The 18,631-nt window shown below is 39.9% G+C and overlaps 1 protein-coding gene across 3 annotated transcripts in view; it reads left to right on the forward strand.

The window, feature by feature from the left end:
- Window positions 1-18,631, forward strand: part of LOC116693186 (protein kinase C zeta type) — a 94,026-nt gene that overhangs the window by 62,763 nt on the left and 12,632 nt on the right. For all 3 annotated transcript variants that reach the window (XM_032521980.1, XM_032521979.1, XM_032521977.1), the window contains exons 11-14: window positions 478-597; window positions 6,249-6,328; window positions 8,043-8,132; window positions 17,746-17,861. In XM_032521980.1, the coding sequence (XP_032377871.1) occupies window positions 478-597; window positions 6,249-6,328; window positions 8,043-8,132; window positions 17,746-17,861 (406 nt within the window). The remainder of the gene's footprint in view (window positions 1-477; window positions 598-6,248; window positions 6,329-8,042; window positions 8,133-17,745; window positions 17,862-18,631) is intronic.

Genomic DNA, 18,631 nt, shown 5'->3' on the forward strand with positions numbered 1-18,631 from the left:
CTGATCAGGCACCTCAATTTGTAAGTAACATATGAACAAAAACAAAAACAAAAAGGGGGAGGACGGGAAAACTCCTGTGGGAAAAGGTGATGGTAGCCAAGAAAAATGGAAATAAAAATACATTTTTAAGTCAATGCTTTATCCCTCGTTCATACTTTTAAGCCAGAACGAAGGTACAGAGCGTCGTTGCTGTGGAGATGATACACAGTGTATCGTCAAGTTGCATTGGTGTAAACTGACAGGCTTTGAAAGTAGTTTTAAAGTAGCTGCAAGTTTTAACTCGTCGTAAATCGTTGGTCTAAACTGGGCTCAATGGCAGATTATATGCACAGAGAAGGTTTTCCACTAGTGACCGGCCTTAGTTTGGGATTCATACTGATGCACTGATGCAATGGGAGGTATTTGAGTCTTTGAGTCTTTTCGTGCCACACATACATCTGTCTTTATCATATGTCTTCTTGTTTTGTGCCCCCGCAGGCTTCAGTGTGGACTGGTGGGCTCTGGGCGTGCTGATGTTTGAGATGATGGCTGGGCGGTCACCGTTTGACATTATCACCGACAATCCAGACATGAACACAGAGGAGTACCTTTTTCAAGGTGAGGCAGAGGAATTTAACATCAAATAGGGTTTATACACGTAAGATCTCCCTCTGCAAGAGGAGTTTTTATGGCCCCACTGTACAGGGAGAAGGGCTTTGAACTGGGATAGAGCAGTTAACCCTTTGCTAGCCTAGACCACTTAGTAGTTTGCAGATGTGGTTTACTAACAAGAGTTTCCACTACTAGTTTTTTTTTGTTTTTTACGTAATGAAGCTTTATTCTGCCTTGTAAAAGCAACAATACCAACAAATAATCTTTTCTTAAAGTTATTATACAGTACATTCTCAAATAATGGCTGGGTCTGAAAACAAGTGCTCCTATTGAAAGGGTTCATCTGTGGGGTAGCATAAATGTGCGTTCAACATTTTGTCGGCATCTGCTCAGTGGAAATGAAAAGTTTTAATTAACCGAGAGTGCATGGAAAGGTGGCCGTTTAAAAAAATACAAAAGTGTCAGTCAAAGAAAATGTTGGCCTGAAGGTGTTCTGCTGCTGGAGGGGATATTATGGCGTGTTTCCATTACATGGTACCTGCTGGACTCGCCTTGACCCGGCCTCCTTTTTCCATTAGAAAGTTAGTTTAGGACCGCCTCATGCATGAGGCGAGCGTGGCTGGTCGTCATAGCGACGCCGCAGGAAAGGTGTGTTTTTGTTTTTGAAAAAAATGACTTTTCTACACTCGCCAGCCATGCTAGTTGCTCTGTGAGGCTGCGCACTGGGTTAAATGCTCACATTAAAAACATAAAACTCACAAGCCAACCATGGTAATGTTAACATGGTGATGTTTAGCAAGTACAATGTTTACCATGTGTTCACCATCTTAGTTTGTGTTAGCATGCTAACATTTCCTAATTAGCAATTACGAGTACAACCGAGGCTGATGGGAAAGCCATTAGTTTTGCAGGTATTTGGTCATTTCAGTTTAATTCATCCAAAGGAGACATGTGGAACAAAAGTTGTGGAGACATTTAACTCAAAACACGTAAACCTGCTGCTGGTGTTTGTACAAACATAAATGTCTGTACAAAATGTATTCATCCAATATTTGTCGAGATATTTCGCTCTGGGCCGACCAACTGCGAGAAAAGGTTGAGAATCATTGTAGAATCTGAATTGTAAATGTTTTACTGCAGGTCTCAGGATTTTATTTAGTTTCTTTTTCTTGGTTAATAATATCTGTGCTCTTTGCTTTTGTGTTCCTTTAAGCCATATGGTACCCTTACAGAGCTCGTCCCTTTACCTCCACCTCCCTCCCTCTCTCACACAGCCTCCCACATAGTCCTCCATACCAGAAATGACCCAAACTGCATAGCGCCCCTTTAAACCAAATTTGAAATTGAGATGTTGGACAGATAGGAGGCCTGAGTAAATCAGGGATCATAACAGGTTAGGTAGGATTTTTTTGTTGTTGTTGTTGCTTTGTATCCTCCATACATAATAAACTATATTTGTCCCAGCGTCTAACTACATCCTCTATAGTAGAAGGGATTATGATAGAGGAACTATGGGAAATCAAATACAAACATTAAGAGCACACGGCAGGCTGTTTGATGCCATTTAAACAAAGACATGTTTATTTAACCCTTTGTGACGCATAGATGATATTGTGAGAGGAAAAACAGATTCCATGTAATGAAATAATCAGCTCTGGCTGAAAATGATTCATGTCTGTGTAAATCCAGGCTTAGATGGTTCTGGTTTGCTTCATTAAAATGGAGGGATCTCAGAAACAGAGCTAACTTCATTTCTCTCAAATGTTAATTTGTGCATTTGAGTAAACTTATAGTTACATAGCCAAGGGAAAGGCCAGAACATACATTCATACTGTTGTTTTGTCCTTCCTCTGTGTTTATTTCCACCTTAGTAATCAAATTATTATGGTGATTTGTGTGTTTCAAAGTCAGTTGACAGGTTACATTGTCCTTTATATGTTGAGTAAAATCCACCCTCAGGCTGACTCAACTCATTAAACCCCACTGGATGAGCTCAGAAATGCATTGGGCTGAAAAGCAAGCTGGTTTTAGTTATGTCTTAAAGGATAACAAGACTAACAATTCACTTTTTATCTACTGTACGTGGCTCTTACAACCAAAAAATGCTGTTACAGTATGTGTGTGTGAGTAAGAAATGGGTTACTATTTGAGAATTTATGTAACGATGTACTGCTGCATGCACATGCAGTAATGCATGCTCCCCCACCCCTCATGTACTGTGGAGAATCTGGCAGTACATCCTGGCCTCTATTACAGATGAGATTTAGGGTGCATGTGTGGAACTGTTCAGCGTACATCAGGCTACATTTACATTGCTACGTTTTGGGTTAAAAACAAAAGTCTTTTGCTACATTTACACCTCGCATGCACACTGCTCAGGCACTTCAAAGCCCCTAAACCTGAGAAATGTGAAAACAGCCCTCGTTTTGACTTGGAATCCCCCGGGTTCTGGTTGCAGATTCAACGCCTGCAAACGGAGACCTTTGGCAACACCAACAGCGATGCCGGAAAGCGATTTTGGCTCAAAACTTCACTTAAAAACCAAAACGTAGCAATGTAAATGTAGCCTTAGTTAAGCAGGAAGTTAGAGCACATACAGGTATATAAGCACGTTTTGACCGGTGTGTTAAGTGCACGTGAAAATTACTCAGAGCACACAAGGCCTAATTTCCTCTCAAGTTACCATTTCACCGGATGCTAACAAATGTAGCATTTAAAAGGCTATTTTTTTTTTACTTCGTTGGATGCAGTCACTCCATATAAAACACACCAGGCTTAACATCACGGAAAACAATGAGGCCAAAATGCATCATTAGTCTGTTTTAACCGAATATTCTCTGTAGCTCAGACAGTTCCGGCCCACTTTAACCCCTGATTGGAACATTGTTTGATAATTAGGATTTTAAGGAGACAGATGTGGAAATCTGGTCAGCTTTTACTTGTACATGAACAGTATTTGGAAAGCCTCACATGGCAAAATAAGTCGGGGGGGAAAAGGACAGTCCAGACTAATGCTGACATTTGGGTTTCAGTAATGTGTTGCTTCCATTTTTGTGAAGCATAGACTGTTATATAGAGTGATGTAGCATGCCTGACATCAGCTATATGTTACTAAAGAGGAGTGTCTATCACTGTAACTTACTAGAGCCAGAAAAAGCAAATCTCAGTGAATGCTTTAATATCTATGCTTTAATAACTTCTAAATGTACACCAGGTAGAGTGTTGATCTTTTGTAGATACTTGCATATTTTTGCCTTATGCTGGCAGTGCATTTTAGTTATTTTATAGTTTTCTATTTATTTTATTTTTGGTACCTCATCTTTTTATTGTGCTTTTGTTGTGTTATCTACTTATTCTGTATTATCTTTTTGTGCAGCACTTTGTAAATCTGGTGCTTGTTAAAATCGTGCTATATAAATAGAAAGTGGATTGTGTTGGAGTGGATTAGTGTAAAAAGGATTTAACTTTAAACCCAACACACACATAATAGGTGAAATTAAATACTGACTTCAAATTTCTGGAAATGAACTTTGAAGTGATTTCCTAAGCAGGTCATGTCCAGACATGAAAACTGTGTGTGAAAAAAAGCAAAAGGCTCTAGTTGATGAAACCGGACTGTGTCATCATCCAGCAATGCACTGGGCCGGCCAATCAAATTAGTGCAAGCACACATGGCTGTTGGAACATCCTGTACTTCTCCAGGCTGGATGCAAGCAAACATGGACAAGGGTCATTTCTTGGTATTAGAGGGATGTTTCTTCTCTACTTGTACAGATTTTGAGTATAACCTTTTTTTCCTTTTGTGTGTGTGTTTCAAAGACATTTATGCGTAACTTTGGAAAACCATAATTTCAACCTCACATGCAGATGGCTTTGCAATGGACTGTCACTTATTACTTGAGTTATTACTTCAAGGCTTTCATGCAATGGCTCCACCATTATGGTAATTAGCTAAGTACAGTCACCAATTTAAAATCTTAAACTTACTTATAAGTAAGTAAAGTTTCAGCGCCTAGGTACAAAACATGAATACAAAATTGCAATAAAGTCAACTTTATGGTTTGGACCAAAAGGAAAACAAACTGTGGGTGTGATCACACCCTCAGGGTAGAGCCGAGGAGCCTCTATAATATCTGTCCTATTTGCTTTTGTGTTCTCCAAGCCATATGGTACCCTTACATAGCCCATCCCTTTACCTCCACCTCCCTCCCTCTCTCACACAGCCTCCCACATAGTCCTCTATAACAGAAATTCCTCCATACTACATGCGCCTCGTGTGACGCGTTACGTCTCTGCTGTGACCGTCAGGAGCATGGCGTGGCACCGCGGCTAGCATCTGCCACCAGTACGATCCTCCTGGCGGTCTGACTGGTAGAGCAGCAGGTTCCTAGATAAATTCCTGCCAACGGAAACCAACCCTTTCACTATAGGAGCCACCCGGCCATATGCCACCTAGCTAGACCCTGTGCCAGGCCCTGCTCTGGGTATCGGTGCTCCACATGCCAACCCCAGAGCTTTAGACAGACGGACAGCTGGCCAACGTTTGATTTAGTGGGGCAACCAGCCGCAAGGTGGTATTCACGAAAAAACATACAATTTTAATCACTGAAATATATTAAAAATGAAAGGTAATTTTAGAAGGAAAAAAAATGGTTCTAATGGTATAACTAGGATAACGTAAGTCCACTTACCTGTACTAGCTTTCTCCAAAGCTTTCAAACTAGGGCTGCTTGATTATGGAAACTGAATCTTACTTATTTTGGTCAATATTGAAATCACGATTGTTCAACACGATTGCTCATTGACTTTTGGAAAGATGTTGCATTTAGTGAACCTAAAAAAAAGAAAAAAACAGTGGAAAGAACAAACTGAAAAATATGAGTCATATGAGTCAGTTCTTTACCAGCTGAACTGGCAAATCCTATATTTTTAGAGTCAATTCAGAAGTGAATCACAAATTATGTTTAGGGATGGCATACATCATCTACATTTTTACAACTGCATGTCTATTCCGATATGTTTCATCCACTTATCGTATACTGAAACATTAGATTTGGATGGGGAGTAATCATATCTGGATGAGAACGAGGGTTGGGCATTGTTTGCAATTGTTTGCATTGTTGGCAATGCCTGGAAGTACGGGGGTCGCTACGGAAACAAAAATCGTGCGCATGTTAAATTTGGAACCGATGATCGGATTCAAAACCAAATTTTTTCAAACCCTTTTGAACGATTCCATTGAAATCGTAATTTTAAAAAACGGTTCTTGAATCCCAGCAAGAAACACACACTGGAGCACTGTGTGTGAGGCAGTGCTGCATCGGTCTAGTTAGATTTTGAGGGAATAAACTATTTTTCAGAAGGTTTTTTTGTTCTCGTTAGTTTGACATTGTTGAGCTGTGGGAGTCTCAAGGCTGTGTGCAGACCATCAAAAGTGAGAGAAAGAACAGAACCGTGTCCTCTGCATCTCCTCCCTTCTTTTGACTCCTACTCAGCAGACATGTTCACCCACAGGCAGGTTGGACTGTGAATCATCCTCCTCCCTACTCACGATTGTCTCTCTCTCTCTCGCTCTTTCTCTCTCTCTCTCTCTCTCTCTCTTCTCTCTCTCTCTCTCTCTCTCGCTCTCTTTGCTGTCATTCTCTTTTGGCCAACAGTTATTCTTGAGAAGCCCATTCGCATCCCAAGGTCTCTGTCAGTGAAAGCTGCCAGCGTGCTCAAGGGCTTTCTAAACAAGGTGAGAGCAGTCCACTCCCCAATCAGCCCTCTCCGTCTCTGTGTGTGCCTCTGTACAACGCTGCTGCTCAGTCAAATGTGTAAAATCATGGCCATGAACTTGGGCTGTGTTTTGCACAGCCAGGTACAGCCTCTTCGTTTGGCTCAGACCGCCCGGGAAGTATCATTTTTTTCTGCGTCACAATAAGGTGAAACTTTAATGATACATTTTATTTCTGTTAGGGTGCGAGCAAAATATTGAATGATTGCATGTTTCAGCCACACGGTCTATGAGTGCCTTCTTCTCACCTACTGTGGTCATATGATATGCAGATTAGGTGAAGGAACAAGAAGTTAAATTGCTATTTGTTTGGTATATGTCACGGTGTGCAGGAGCTGCGGGTTTGGGCCTAAACAGAGCAGAAGAGACGAAGAGGTAGCACGGAGAATTTCAAAGTTTTAATGACAAAAATCTACTAAAGTCCAAGTCAAGCAGGCAATAAATCAGTACAGAAACCAGACAAAGTGAACACACAGACTAAATACACAGAACAATAGAACTTTTTCACGGCTGACATGTTGACATTTCATTATAAGAACAGCACAGGTGTATTCAAAACCATTAATGATGGCTGCATTCCACTTAGGACAGGCCCTGGTATTGTGCATGCTGACTCACTGAAACAGCTCACTGGGACACTTGATGGAATTAAGCCAGCGTTAAGGTGATCAATTCCCGCTGTGCTTTTCCTGCAATGACCAGTCAAAACAGGCTTGTTCGAGATGAGCCAGGTCTGCGCAGAATCAATCACCGGCGATCTGCGCCCGTTGCATGCCGGTTAGATTTGTGTCCAACTTGATCCCGACTCGCTCCGACGTCATGCACATGTGGGCAACGATAACGTCACGAGATCAAGGCGGCGCAGTTGCTTTTCGCCGACTGCAAGACCCAGGCGGACCCAGGGCATGCTGGGAAACGCCGGCCTCTCAGCTGATTTAACAGCTGATTGGTTCACAATCGACTCAACATGATTACGTTTTATATAAACATTTTAATGTTTTTCAATTGGAGTGATTTTAACTGCTAACTTTGGCTTATTCTGTACAGAACACGTGTGGCTGATTGTGATGTTTAGAAATCAGAGAGACTAAATCCGTTCAGATCACGGATCATATACAGTCTTTTGTTAGGTATAATCAGCAGCAGATTGCATATAGAGCATTTTGAGAGCTACTCTGTATATTAAAACAACTGGAGACTGTGTACAAGCTGATATGTGGGTCTGATTATATTTTATTACATCGGAATCGGACCACAGTGTTCCTGTCACTTCTTATTCAGCCTGAAGGCTGCAGGAATCGGCTGAAAACTGTTCAACTTTACCTTTAAAATCACCACCAAGTTATATTATTAATGAATGATTTAGTAGTTAGAGGGGGATATGTAGACATACCCATTCAGGGCATGACAAAAACATGTGTGGTCAGCATTATTACTAACTGTCCACATTGCTCCATTCTCTCAAGACTGTAATACATCAAAAAAAAAAAAAAAAAGTGAAATGCTATCCTATATACAGTCCCCCTGGACCTTATTTGTGTCCACATTCAGTAGAGTGAGCCTGACTGCACGCCTGCATTGTCGGTGAATGCTGAATTATGAAGAATAATCTCACATTGCATGAAATACAGTTGTTCCTGTTTACGTTCCTGACCAGCTGTCTTGGTCCCGACAGGATCCCAAGGAGCGGCTGGGTTGCCAGGTCCAGACAGGCTTCACAGATCTCAAGGCACACACATTTTTCCGCAGTATAGACTGGGAACAGGTAAGTGCAGAGTGAGTGAAGAGAGAGGAAACCCTGCCATTATTTAAAGTTAAAACCTTGTTAATTTTAGTTTATTTCAGTGTACACTTTCAACACAAATCTTCCAACAAACTATACTGTGTAATCCTTCAAAATATTGACACATTCCATGCCCCGAAAAAAGGAGCAGGGTGGAAAAAATGTATTTTTATATTGCCCATGCATCAAAACATATAGATGACACGGTCGTAGTACATGGTCTGCTAGGATAACAACCTTTTGCTACAAAATAAGAGCCTGAACAGCAAAGAAAACTTGTATTCCACAACAAAAACAAGATGAAAACTAAATCAAAAGTAACCTTCTTAAAACAAAAACATGACCAAATGTTATCCAATTCTAGTCAACAAAGAAAAACTAACAATACTGGGACAAATTAACTAATAATTAGTGCTGTCAAACGATTAAAATATTGAATCTCGATTAATCACATATCACATCACATAGTTAAGTCACAATTAATCGCACATTTTTTATCTATTCTAAATGTCCCTTGATTTCTCTTTGTCTCATTATTTTTTCTCATTTTAATGCTCTTAACATGGAAAAGTGGATGTTTTTTTTATTGAAAACAACATTGGCATTTAGCCTACTGTAGTGTTCAATTTCACACTAACATTCTCACTTGGAGAAAACAGTCTCTCACACAATGTAACACTGTCCATCTATAACAGAGTGAAAAAAATACTTTGATGGATGGGGGGGGAATTGGCATCAGCTGTGTGCTTGGCCATCAAGTGGTATTCCAGACTGGACGTGCTGCAATGATAGCTCAATTCACAACAAAACACACAGATCACTTTGGTCTTGTCAATGGAACATTTGGCAAAACATTTTAAAAAGTAAACTTTCCATTCAGACTCTTTTTGGCGTCCATTTCAGCATCTCAAAACGTTACCTTACTACTCTTTGGCCGGCTCGCAAGCCCAAACAAGTGTGTGCGGCGTGTTTTGATTCCGGTCTAGCTAGATCTGGTGTTTTGTTTTGGGTTTGCATTAACGCCGTTAATAACGTGCTTAACTGACAGCGCTACCAATAATTGTTCAAATACAAAATCTTATTCAGTGAGAGCAGTGAATGTTCCTATGCGGATTTTAGTGACGCATTTTCATTCACCTTTTTTTTTCAAACGCGTGTGAAAAGACACCGAACCAAGTTTAAAACGCATTAAGTGTACCAACTCCTGTACTGATTTGGATCAGACCAAACACAGTATATGCTTGAAAATGCCCTAAAAGAAAAAGAGGAAAAGATTGGGGTTCCAACTTCCAGAGTAGGATCCCTCATTTCAACCAGATATACTATGACGTGCATGTGTGATACATACTCTACTTGGAATATAATTCGGTAGGTGGGATCAGGGTGCGTGTTTCTTCCTGACAGACAGCTGCTGACAGCTGATTTGATGTGTGTCACAACTAATGCGACAACAAACAGAGAACAAACACTGCACGCCCACATTTAATGCCAATCAGCTCCGGGAACAGAGCACCACTGGCACTTCACATTCTCTTTTGCCTTTTTGTTTTAAACTTGATAATATTGGTCTTTATTTATTTATGTTATTTTATTAATTTATTAGACGGGCCCACTGTAATTTAATTAACATTGCTTTTAAATGCAACAGAATTAGCCAAAAGGTATGTCTATGTATATATCTAGGGCCTAAATAACAGAAAACAGAACGTGAGGTGGAAGTGTGGTGGTGTGTGTGTGTGTGTGTGTGTGTTTTGGTGTGTGTGTGGTGTGTGTTTTGTGTGTGTGTGGTGTGTGTGGGTGTGTGTGTGTGGTGTGGGGTGTGTGTTGCTGGGGTTAGACTGCTGCTCTGCCTTCCCTTCTGTGGAGTAACAGGGCAAAAAAAAAGTAAATTTTCTTAATCACACGCATATGCACACACACAACTTATTTGCACCAACTAAAACCCTTAGGATGTGGTGTGCAGGTTGCACGATTTTGGGTAGCTCTGACGCCACAACTATTTAAAACGGACATGAAAGAAAGATAGAAGCCATACAATAGTCAGGGTCTTTACGTCTGCATAAAGTCCGTTTTCACCAGCAGGGCTGAGCAAAGTAACATTGTGTGCAACTGGATTGTGTCAATGGGAACTTCACTCATAATGTAGGTACTGCCTTCGGTTTGTGAGATGCATCTGTACTTCCATCATTTTGGGGGTGGACTTCTGACCCGTTTCACCAAAAAGACTCAGAGAAAGAGACATACAGTACTTGTGTCCAACTTTTGTGCTGCTCTTGGATGTTCATGCGAAAGAAATGCCAAAACTAAGCAACAGGGAATAACATTTTACAGATGAAAAGGGTGTTTTACTGTATTTTTATGTCACATACGTGTTTAATTTAAAATTGGAAGAGGTCATGTTAATCTTTCTTTTAAGCTAACATAAAGTGAAGTGACTGTCCTGGTACTGAATTAAGCTAATGCTAGCTTGTGTCCGGTAAAGTAAATTTTTTTTTTTGTAATATAGCAGTATACATAGATGAAATAGGCAATTGTAACGTTAAATGTGACATAGTTACTGTATTTCTGTGGGAGTTTTATCAGAAGGCCAATTTTTTTAATCCAATTTAAAAAAATAAAATAAAATAAAAATAAATAATAATAATAATATATTATTTGCATGAATCAATATAAAATATATAAAAACACCGATTATGTTGACTTCATGTAGCTCATTAGTCATTATCATTGTATGGACAAATATCAATATTAAAAATATAATTTAGAGCTGGGATGCTAGGTATATTTTGAGCCCCTATGTTCTGAATTCTATACGTTGCAAGAGCACTGGTTTCCAGTTTACAGCGACTACAAAAGCATCGTTAATATGCTACTCTATTAGACATTAGAGCAAATGCTAATTAAAAATGAATTAAGGCCATTTCTCGATTGTTGCTGTGTCCCTCATGGGACAATTAGGTGGGGTGGCAGGTAGTAGAGGGGCATGAAAAGAGGACGAAAACAATTGTCAAGAGTGAGTTAATGAGTGCCGCCGCGGTGCCTGTGATGTACACACCAAAGGCAAACTGGGGAAAGATTTCAAAGAGGCGAGGAACCCTGAGCCCAGCGACAACGCTCCCGTGTAGCACAGAGGGAAAACAAGTTGACAAAGCTGTGAGAGGAGGAGAAGCGACGCTCTCTGCCCTCAAACTAGAAACCTGTCTCCAGACCTGACAGGCCTGGCACGCCGCTACCGTTGTTACACATATTAATATTCATCAGACGGTTCCTGAGGGAGCGCGGAGTTCTCTCTGTCTCTGAAGAGATGACACATTTGAATATCATTTACCTGCCGTCCTCTTTTATGCCCTCGCCAAATCCCCACATCTCTACTGCCAGAGCACTCTCAAAGCTGATGAGCGTTGTGAAGAAATGTATAATTTGGAAGCTGTTGCGAGTTCTTTTTTATTGACACGGAGATCACATTTAGGCCCCTGCACCGCATGCTGTGGATATGTTTTTGTCTTACTTTTGAACCCATAAAAAATGGACTTTAACTTGCTGTTTTGTTCCATATTAACACAATTATACCAAGGTTAAGAGATGGAGGATAATTCATAATTTACAGACCTTTTTCCGTGCAGCCGAAGCTTTTCTGAGGCAGCAGCTGAGTTATCCTAATCAAGCAAGTTATCTTCGTCCTACATATGTAGGTTCATTTTCAGTGTTTTGTTCTGAAAGGGTAACGTTTTTCAACCTGGATCCGGTTTTCAGATGTTTTTGTGTCAAAGTGACCAATGGGAACAAGGATCTTTGACATTGGTCCAGTATTAAGCAAGATCGCTGCAGTCGCCAGTTATGGAGCTTCAATTTATATCCACAAAAGTGCTCATTTTGCCGATGAAATGCTCAGATTAATATTAATTAATGTAATTTATTATTATAAGTGTCTGACAACATTATGGAAAGGATTTCTAAGGCGGTTGACCTTTCTATTAAAGAGTAAGGTTCTTTTTTTAAACATAAAAAATTGCAAAATTGCGATCACTCAACCCACCAGACGCCATGTAAATAGTACAGTAACAGTAATTTTATCATCGTAAAATACACTTTGTTCAAAGTCGACAGACAAAGTAAAACTATGAAAAGCCGTTGTGGTTCTTTCCACTTTTCCAACCATCACCATTCTGGTTTGGTTGAAAAAAACACATGGTTTACCAATTCACATGTGAAAATATGTTGGCTCTATTCACTCTAAAGGTTTTTTAAATGGAGTCTAGTGGGTTTGTCGATCGCAATTCCGCAAATTTTTCTCTTATAAAAAAGGATCTTACTCTTAAACAGAAAGGTTGGACTCTTTAGAAATCCTTTTTAAAATGTTGTCAGACACTTAGAATATTAATCTGACCCTGTCGCTGGCAGAAACAGCACTTTTATTGGACAAAATTGCTTATGCACATTTGCCCTGTAAGATTATAGTACACTGCAGCGCAGTTTGCGGCAGCTGATCACTGCGTTCTCGCAGATACTAGAACAATTTCAAAAGATTGTTCACATCGGTCACTTACACACAAAACTTATAGGAAAATAGTCCAGGTTGATCTTTGGTTGAGCTCTGGTAACCTGGCTGATCTGTTGGCGTGTTTACAACCTGTCTGAATGCTCGTGTTTCTTCATAGTATGGCCATGTTCAGCACTCGAGGTAACACTATCTAAACATAAGAAAAACACAGCACCGTGTTTTCTTTCAGAAAAGTCCTTTTCTCTATTGAAGCGAGCTGCGTAAATAGACCGTTTACTTGTGGGGTGTTCACTGTCTGACATCCGATTTGTTCAAGAAGAAGATATTCTGAAAAATATTTAATTTCCCCAACTCAAACCAACAGTGAAGTGAAGGCACTCTCCGATGGTAATCTCCTTGTTCTTATGGAGATGTGTTTCTACATCGCTGTGGCGGGGGTCGAAGAGAGCTAGAGCTCCACTCAGAGTGTGTGATTAAGTAAAACAGTGTGAGTAAGTGTGTGTGTAAGTGTGTGATGCATGGCATCTGTTGACTGTGGTAAGTCTGCAGTCACATTAACGGTTGCCTCAGATCAGGAGGATTGTCACATCGTCCAATCCTGATCTGAAAGCATCGATGCCAGCGGGTATGTACACCACACACACACACACACACACACACACATGCATACAGGCAATCCATTGGTTCTCAGATCACAGCACCTGTCTGTGTGTGTGTGTGTGTGTGTGTGTGTGTGCGCGTGTGTGTGCGTGTGTGTGTGTGTGTGTGTGTGGCGTGTGCGTGCGTGTGCGTGTGTGCGCGTGCGTGTGTGTGCGCGTGCGTGTGTGTGTGTGTGTGTGAAGGTGGCGGGCTCGTTCCTGGCCTTCAGTGTGGTTCATTACCACCACACAGAGCTTCAGCCTGCCCAACAACACATCAGAGAGACTAGGGAAAGTAGGAGGAGAGGAATGTGAAAGAAGATGAAAGAATTGACAATGAGTAAGACACAGACAAACGGAGAGGAGAAAGATGGAGACAGGATGTGAGGGGGTGAAATTGACAAAGAAGTGTAGGTAGGCGCTGCAAGAAAAAAAAAAACACAAAAAATTAAAAATTAGCAAAGAGAGTGAGAGATTGGGGGAAGGTGGGCCAATTTCGTGGAGAAGGAGCAGTAGAAAGAGGTGTAAAGAGAGAAAGGGAGTTGTTTGTGCATTTGAAGCTGTTCCCACACTTTGAAGCAGTAGCACTAATGAAGCTGAGAAACCGCTGCAACAAAACAGCAGGAGAACCCGGAGTGTTAAAGGAACTAAACACACACACACTCAGGAAACATCTGACAAAAAAAGAAGTGGAACTGGAGAGCGAGTTGTGAGTGTTTGATAAATTCCTCGACCGTATTCATACCCAAACAACAAAACAGGTTATTTGTCAGTGCCTTCCAAAAGGATTTTCTGATCTGCCATCTCCGCGGTTAAGGTTCAAGTTCAAGTTAACACAACTTTTTTTATCTTAATAAATTTATATGACAGGGACAATACATGTAGACATAGTCACATTTAAATAAAAAGTACAACCTCTGCAGTGTATATTAGATTAGATTAGATTAGATTATACTTTATTCATCCCACAACGGGTACATTTTGTTATTACAGCAGCAGCATTTTTCCTTTACCTTGTCACTGGTGAAAACACATTATACAACAAGTCCAATAAGACTAATGCTGCATTTCCACTGCATGACTCAACAAAGACTCACTCTTCTTTGTTGAGTTTACTCCATTAGCAAAAGTTGTGGATAGCATCTTGTACCTGGGACTGGTTTTGTTTCCCAAAATACAACAACTTCTGCTGCATTGATTTTACAAAACAAACTAAACTGTCCAATGTAAATCCAAAATGTTAATTATATTAATTATAAAGGAGTGAAATGATAAATCAGTTTAGTACTCTTTTAAAGGCGACCTATTATGCTTTTACTTGTTTTCTGTCAAATCTTCAATGTTATGTCGGATTTTTATGTTAAACATGGCCAAAATTTTAAATAATGAGGTAAACGTATTTAAGAGAAATTCCTGTTTTACTCTCTGCTCTGTCATGTCACACACACACACACAAACACACACACACACACACACACACACACACACACACTACGAGTGGCAACCTTTATAGGATTTCACTTTAATGGATAATTTCGATGGAATTTCAGAATGCACTGATCTTCATTTTGGTACTTTTATTGTATTATTATAATTACAAATTGATTCAAATTGTCTTTTTTCCAAATTTGGAAGGAAACACTCAAAGACAATATACATAATTGAATTTACTTTTTGACATTAAAATCATGTAACTGAAAGCTGAATATCAGCTGTAGGACATCACCTGGATCCACCTTCAAAAACATCTCTATTTTAAGCTTCTATAAGCCTACTTGTAGCCATTTTTTTTTTTTATATGTGTATATTCTTAGATTGAGTAAACATCCAAACCGACTTTATTGTGTTCTCAGAAAATGTGCTCAGTGCACATTTCAACAGGATGAGGAACCAACGTGAAACCATGGAAACAAACCAGACAAAAACTCTACTGGCTGAATCACTCAGGCACAATTACCCTGCTGCTTCAACCTCCTGCATTCTGTTGTTTCTTTTCTGTTGTTTTTCGTCTTCGTTTCCACTGAGAAATGTAGCAACAAGACGCCCATCTTTTACTGTTGCAGATCTGACCATATGGAAAACCATATTTTTTTAAATGCTTGATGTACAGTAAATCACACTATTTTTGTTATGAGCTCAGTAGCTGTTCATTCATCTCATAAATGCAGGTTTCTTTCCTTTCCTTATGTTTTTTGAGAGACACGTGGAAAACGAAGGCAATGACAAGTCAGTTCCAAAATTAGTCAAACATCAATTAATACAGATCCTAAAGCCTAGCCGATTTTACATCAAACTTTTCACAAACTCCTTGTTATTAATGAAACCGGTGGCCATAAAGTGAACAACTGTCAGCATCCTGTTGCTTGAGCGCATGATCACACTCCATTGGTGGGGGGGGGGGGGGGGGGGGGGCTTTAACAGTGTTGGGCTCAGCCTTAACAGTGATAGGACGGACATAAGACTGAACGTGATTGACTGGTTAATAGAATCCTGGAAAATTACAATTATGTTTAGAATAAAGCTACCATCTGTAATGTTCCTATATTTTAATTGGACTATTGATAGATAGATAGATAGATAGATAGATAGATAGATAGATAGATAGATAGATAACTAATACTAACTAGCTCGCCGTTTGCAAATTGCTTCATCAGCAAATGTTGCAAAGCAGCCAGTAGCAGCTCCAGATAGCTAAGTTACAGCTAGCTGTTTAACATAAGCTTAGGTCACAGTTGGCCGCCCTGCCTCGCATCGCTCTTGTCTAGTAGAAAGTGATCTTAAGTTATACTTTTTTTACTTTTACAGTTACACCCTTTATTGTTGCCTAAAATCAACCCCTTTATAATACCTAAGTGAGTATCATGGAGCACATTATCTGGTCAAGTTATTTGGTAAACTAGCCAACTAAGATATTTACTCAGATTGGATTTTGCTATTGAAAATGTTGGCGAGCAATCAAGCTAGGGAGCCAGCTAGCCAGCTATGGATCTGGCGTTGGTTGCTTTGTAACGTTAGCTGGTAAAGTAATTCGCCAGATCAGCCCTGGGAGTCTGGGTGATTTTGGCGTTACAAACTCAACACAGTATACCGCTACGTTAGCTAGCTATTCGTCATGTGAGCAAGCAAGCTAACTTTAGCTGACAGTAGCCTGCTAAAACAACATTATCACAATATATTGTACACATCAGTGTTTCCTCTAGGATGTTTTTCAGCACCAGGCGGTTTTGTTGCTTTTATATAGATTTTGCAGCGACAGCCTGTAGACGGAGCTTCAGTTAGCGACCATAGTAACTCGTACTCCACCAGACCAAGCGCCGTGGCTCTGCTCTCAGACCGCCGTGGCTCTGCTCCGGATCAGCAAACGTCCTGACCCAGTACTGGTATTGGACAAAAGCCTTGGTGTTTGCACTGGCTAAATTTTGTCTCTAACTGAAGGTTTGTCTCCTCCCGGCCAAGTAGTCTTCTAGCTTTTTTTCTTAAAGATAACAGAACGACTAGCATTATGTTCAAATAAAGACTTTTTTTTTTGCACACAGCACTGGTGCTACAGAGGTGGGAAGTTTTGTAGCACAGGCCACTACATTAACCCTCATCTTGTCCTCGGGTCAGATTGACCCATTTTCAAAGTCAAAGTCAAAGTCTGCTTTATTGTCAATTTCTTCACATGTCAAAACATACAAAGAGATCGAAATTACGTTTCCCTCTATCCCACGGTGGAGACAAGACATTTTTAACCAATTAGGTCCACAGACAAACATAACATTCAAGTAAACAATATAAAAAGTAAAAATAAGAAAACATATACAATGAGGAAAATAAGAGCAGCAGAATTTGAGTTAAAAATGTGCAATTATGCATACAATCATATAATACTGTTTCCTTTTCTATATCAATGTTCTTTTTTAACTACCCAATTGTAATCACCCAAAATAACATGATTGATTCCACACAACGCTCTTTGACAAGTACAAATCTCTACTTTCATTAATTTTGGGTCGTCTTATTCAATTTTATAGCATTTGAAAACAAACTGAAGTGTTTTTGAAATAGTATTGAGTAAAAGTTGACATTTTCCAGTCTGTGATTATCCATCAACATCCATTTTAGTCTAAATAATTCCTAATTTCTGCTTTTATAACTCAAAGATTAGGTTTGTTGACCAAAGATTCTAAAAATAACTGTAAAACTAAAGTTAATAAGTCAGTGTTATGTAGTGGTGAAAAAGTCACAAAAGTGTTTAAAAAGAGACAAAAACATCAAAATCAAACATCATTAAAAACATTGATAAAAAGCATCAACAAAAGTGTTGATTTTCAATTTCGCCGGGAAGACAACACAAGGGTTAAGTAAGTCGACTGTAGTTTGAAATTCTGTCATTTTCAATGACCTTTCAAATGAGGTCTCCTCAAAGGAAATAACTGGTATAAATAATTGGGAATGTTTTGTTTTTCCTCAGCTGGACAAGAAAGAGATGACGCCGCCCTTCAAACCTCAAATCACCGATGACTACGGCCTCGAAAACTTTGACACGCAGTTTACTAATGAACCAGTGCAGCTAACACCAGACGATGAGTAAGTAGTGCCTCTTCAACTCACAGAAACTGTTAAAGTTCAAGGCAACTTAAGTTACTCCATTAAAGTCAACCTCATGTGACTCATTGTGAGCACTCTTTCACATGTGTAGTGAAACTGCACTTCTGTAGAAAGATCTGTTCGCAGGGACTTGAAATTGGCCTCAGGTCATGACTGCCATCATGTCAGTTTTTCCAATTCACTATATAACTTTGACAGCAATGAATGATTACCTAACCGAGCGGGTTTTAAGTCTGCAATGTTGATAGAGTAGTGAAATGCAAAAAACTAACCACCTGGAAAATATGAAAAACATCCCACATACACCTTTACAGCCCTTTAAAAACAAGTTTGAATTAGGCTCGCTTTTTGTGTAAGAGAGTGAAGCCATAAACAGACTACAGTTAATGTGCATAATTCAGGTTTTTTTGGCTTTTTTGGGAATATTTTTTCGTATTATCTTTTTTTTTTGTGTGTGTGCAAACTGTGTCTAAGCTCTGAGCCTCTGACTGAGCGTTTCCCATGACATTGATTGAATGTGAATTGAAAACCGGCGTTGCTAGGATACTGTTCACTTCTATGTTGGGCTGATGTCTGTTCCTTTTGCACATTCGACAATTCAACAATTAGTGCTGTGTTAGTCCCGGTGTATAGAAGGAAGGGGGCTAGCTGTCTCTGAGTCATGGGTCCGGCCAGATGTGGTGACAGACAGTCAAAACTCACAGCAGGGGGTAGTCCTAACATGGTAACCTCAACACGTTGCCCTGTGA

Source organism: Etheostoma spectabile, chromosome 7 (genome assembly GCF_008692095.1).
Source record: "Etheostoma spectabile isolate EspeVRDwgs_2016 chromosome 7, UIUC_Espe_1.0, whole genome shotgun sequence".
NCBI lineage: Eukaryota > Metazoa > Chordata > Actinopteri > Perciformes > Percidae > Etheostoma > Etheostoma spectabile.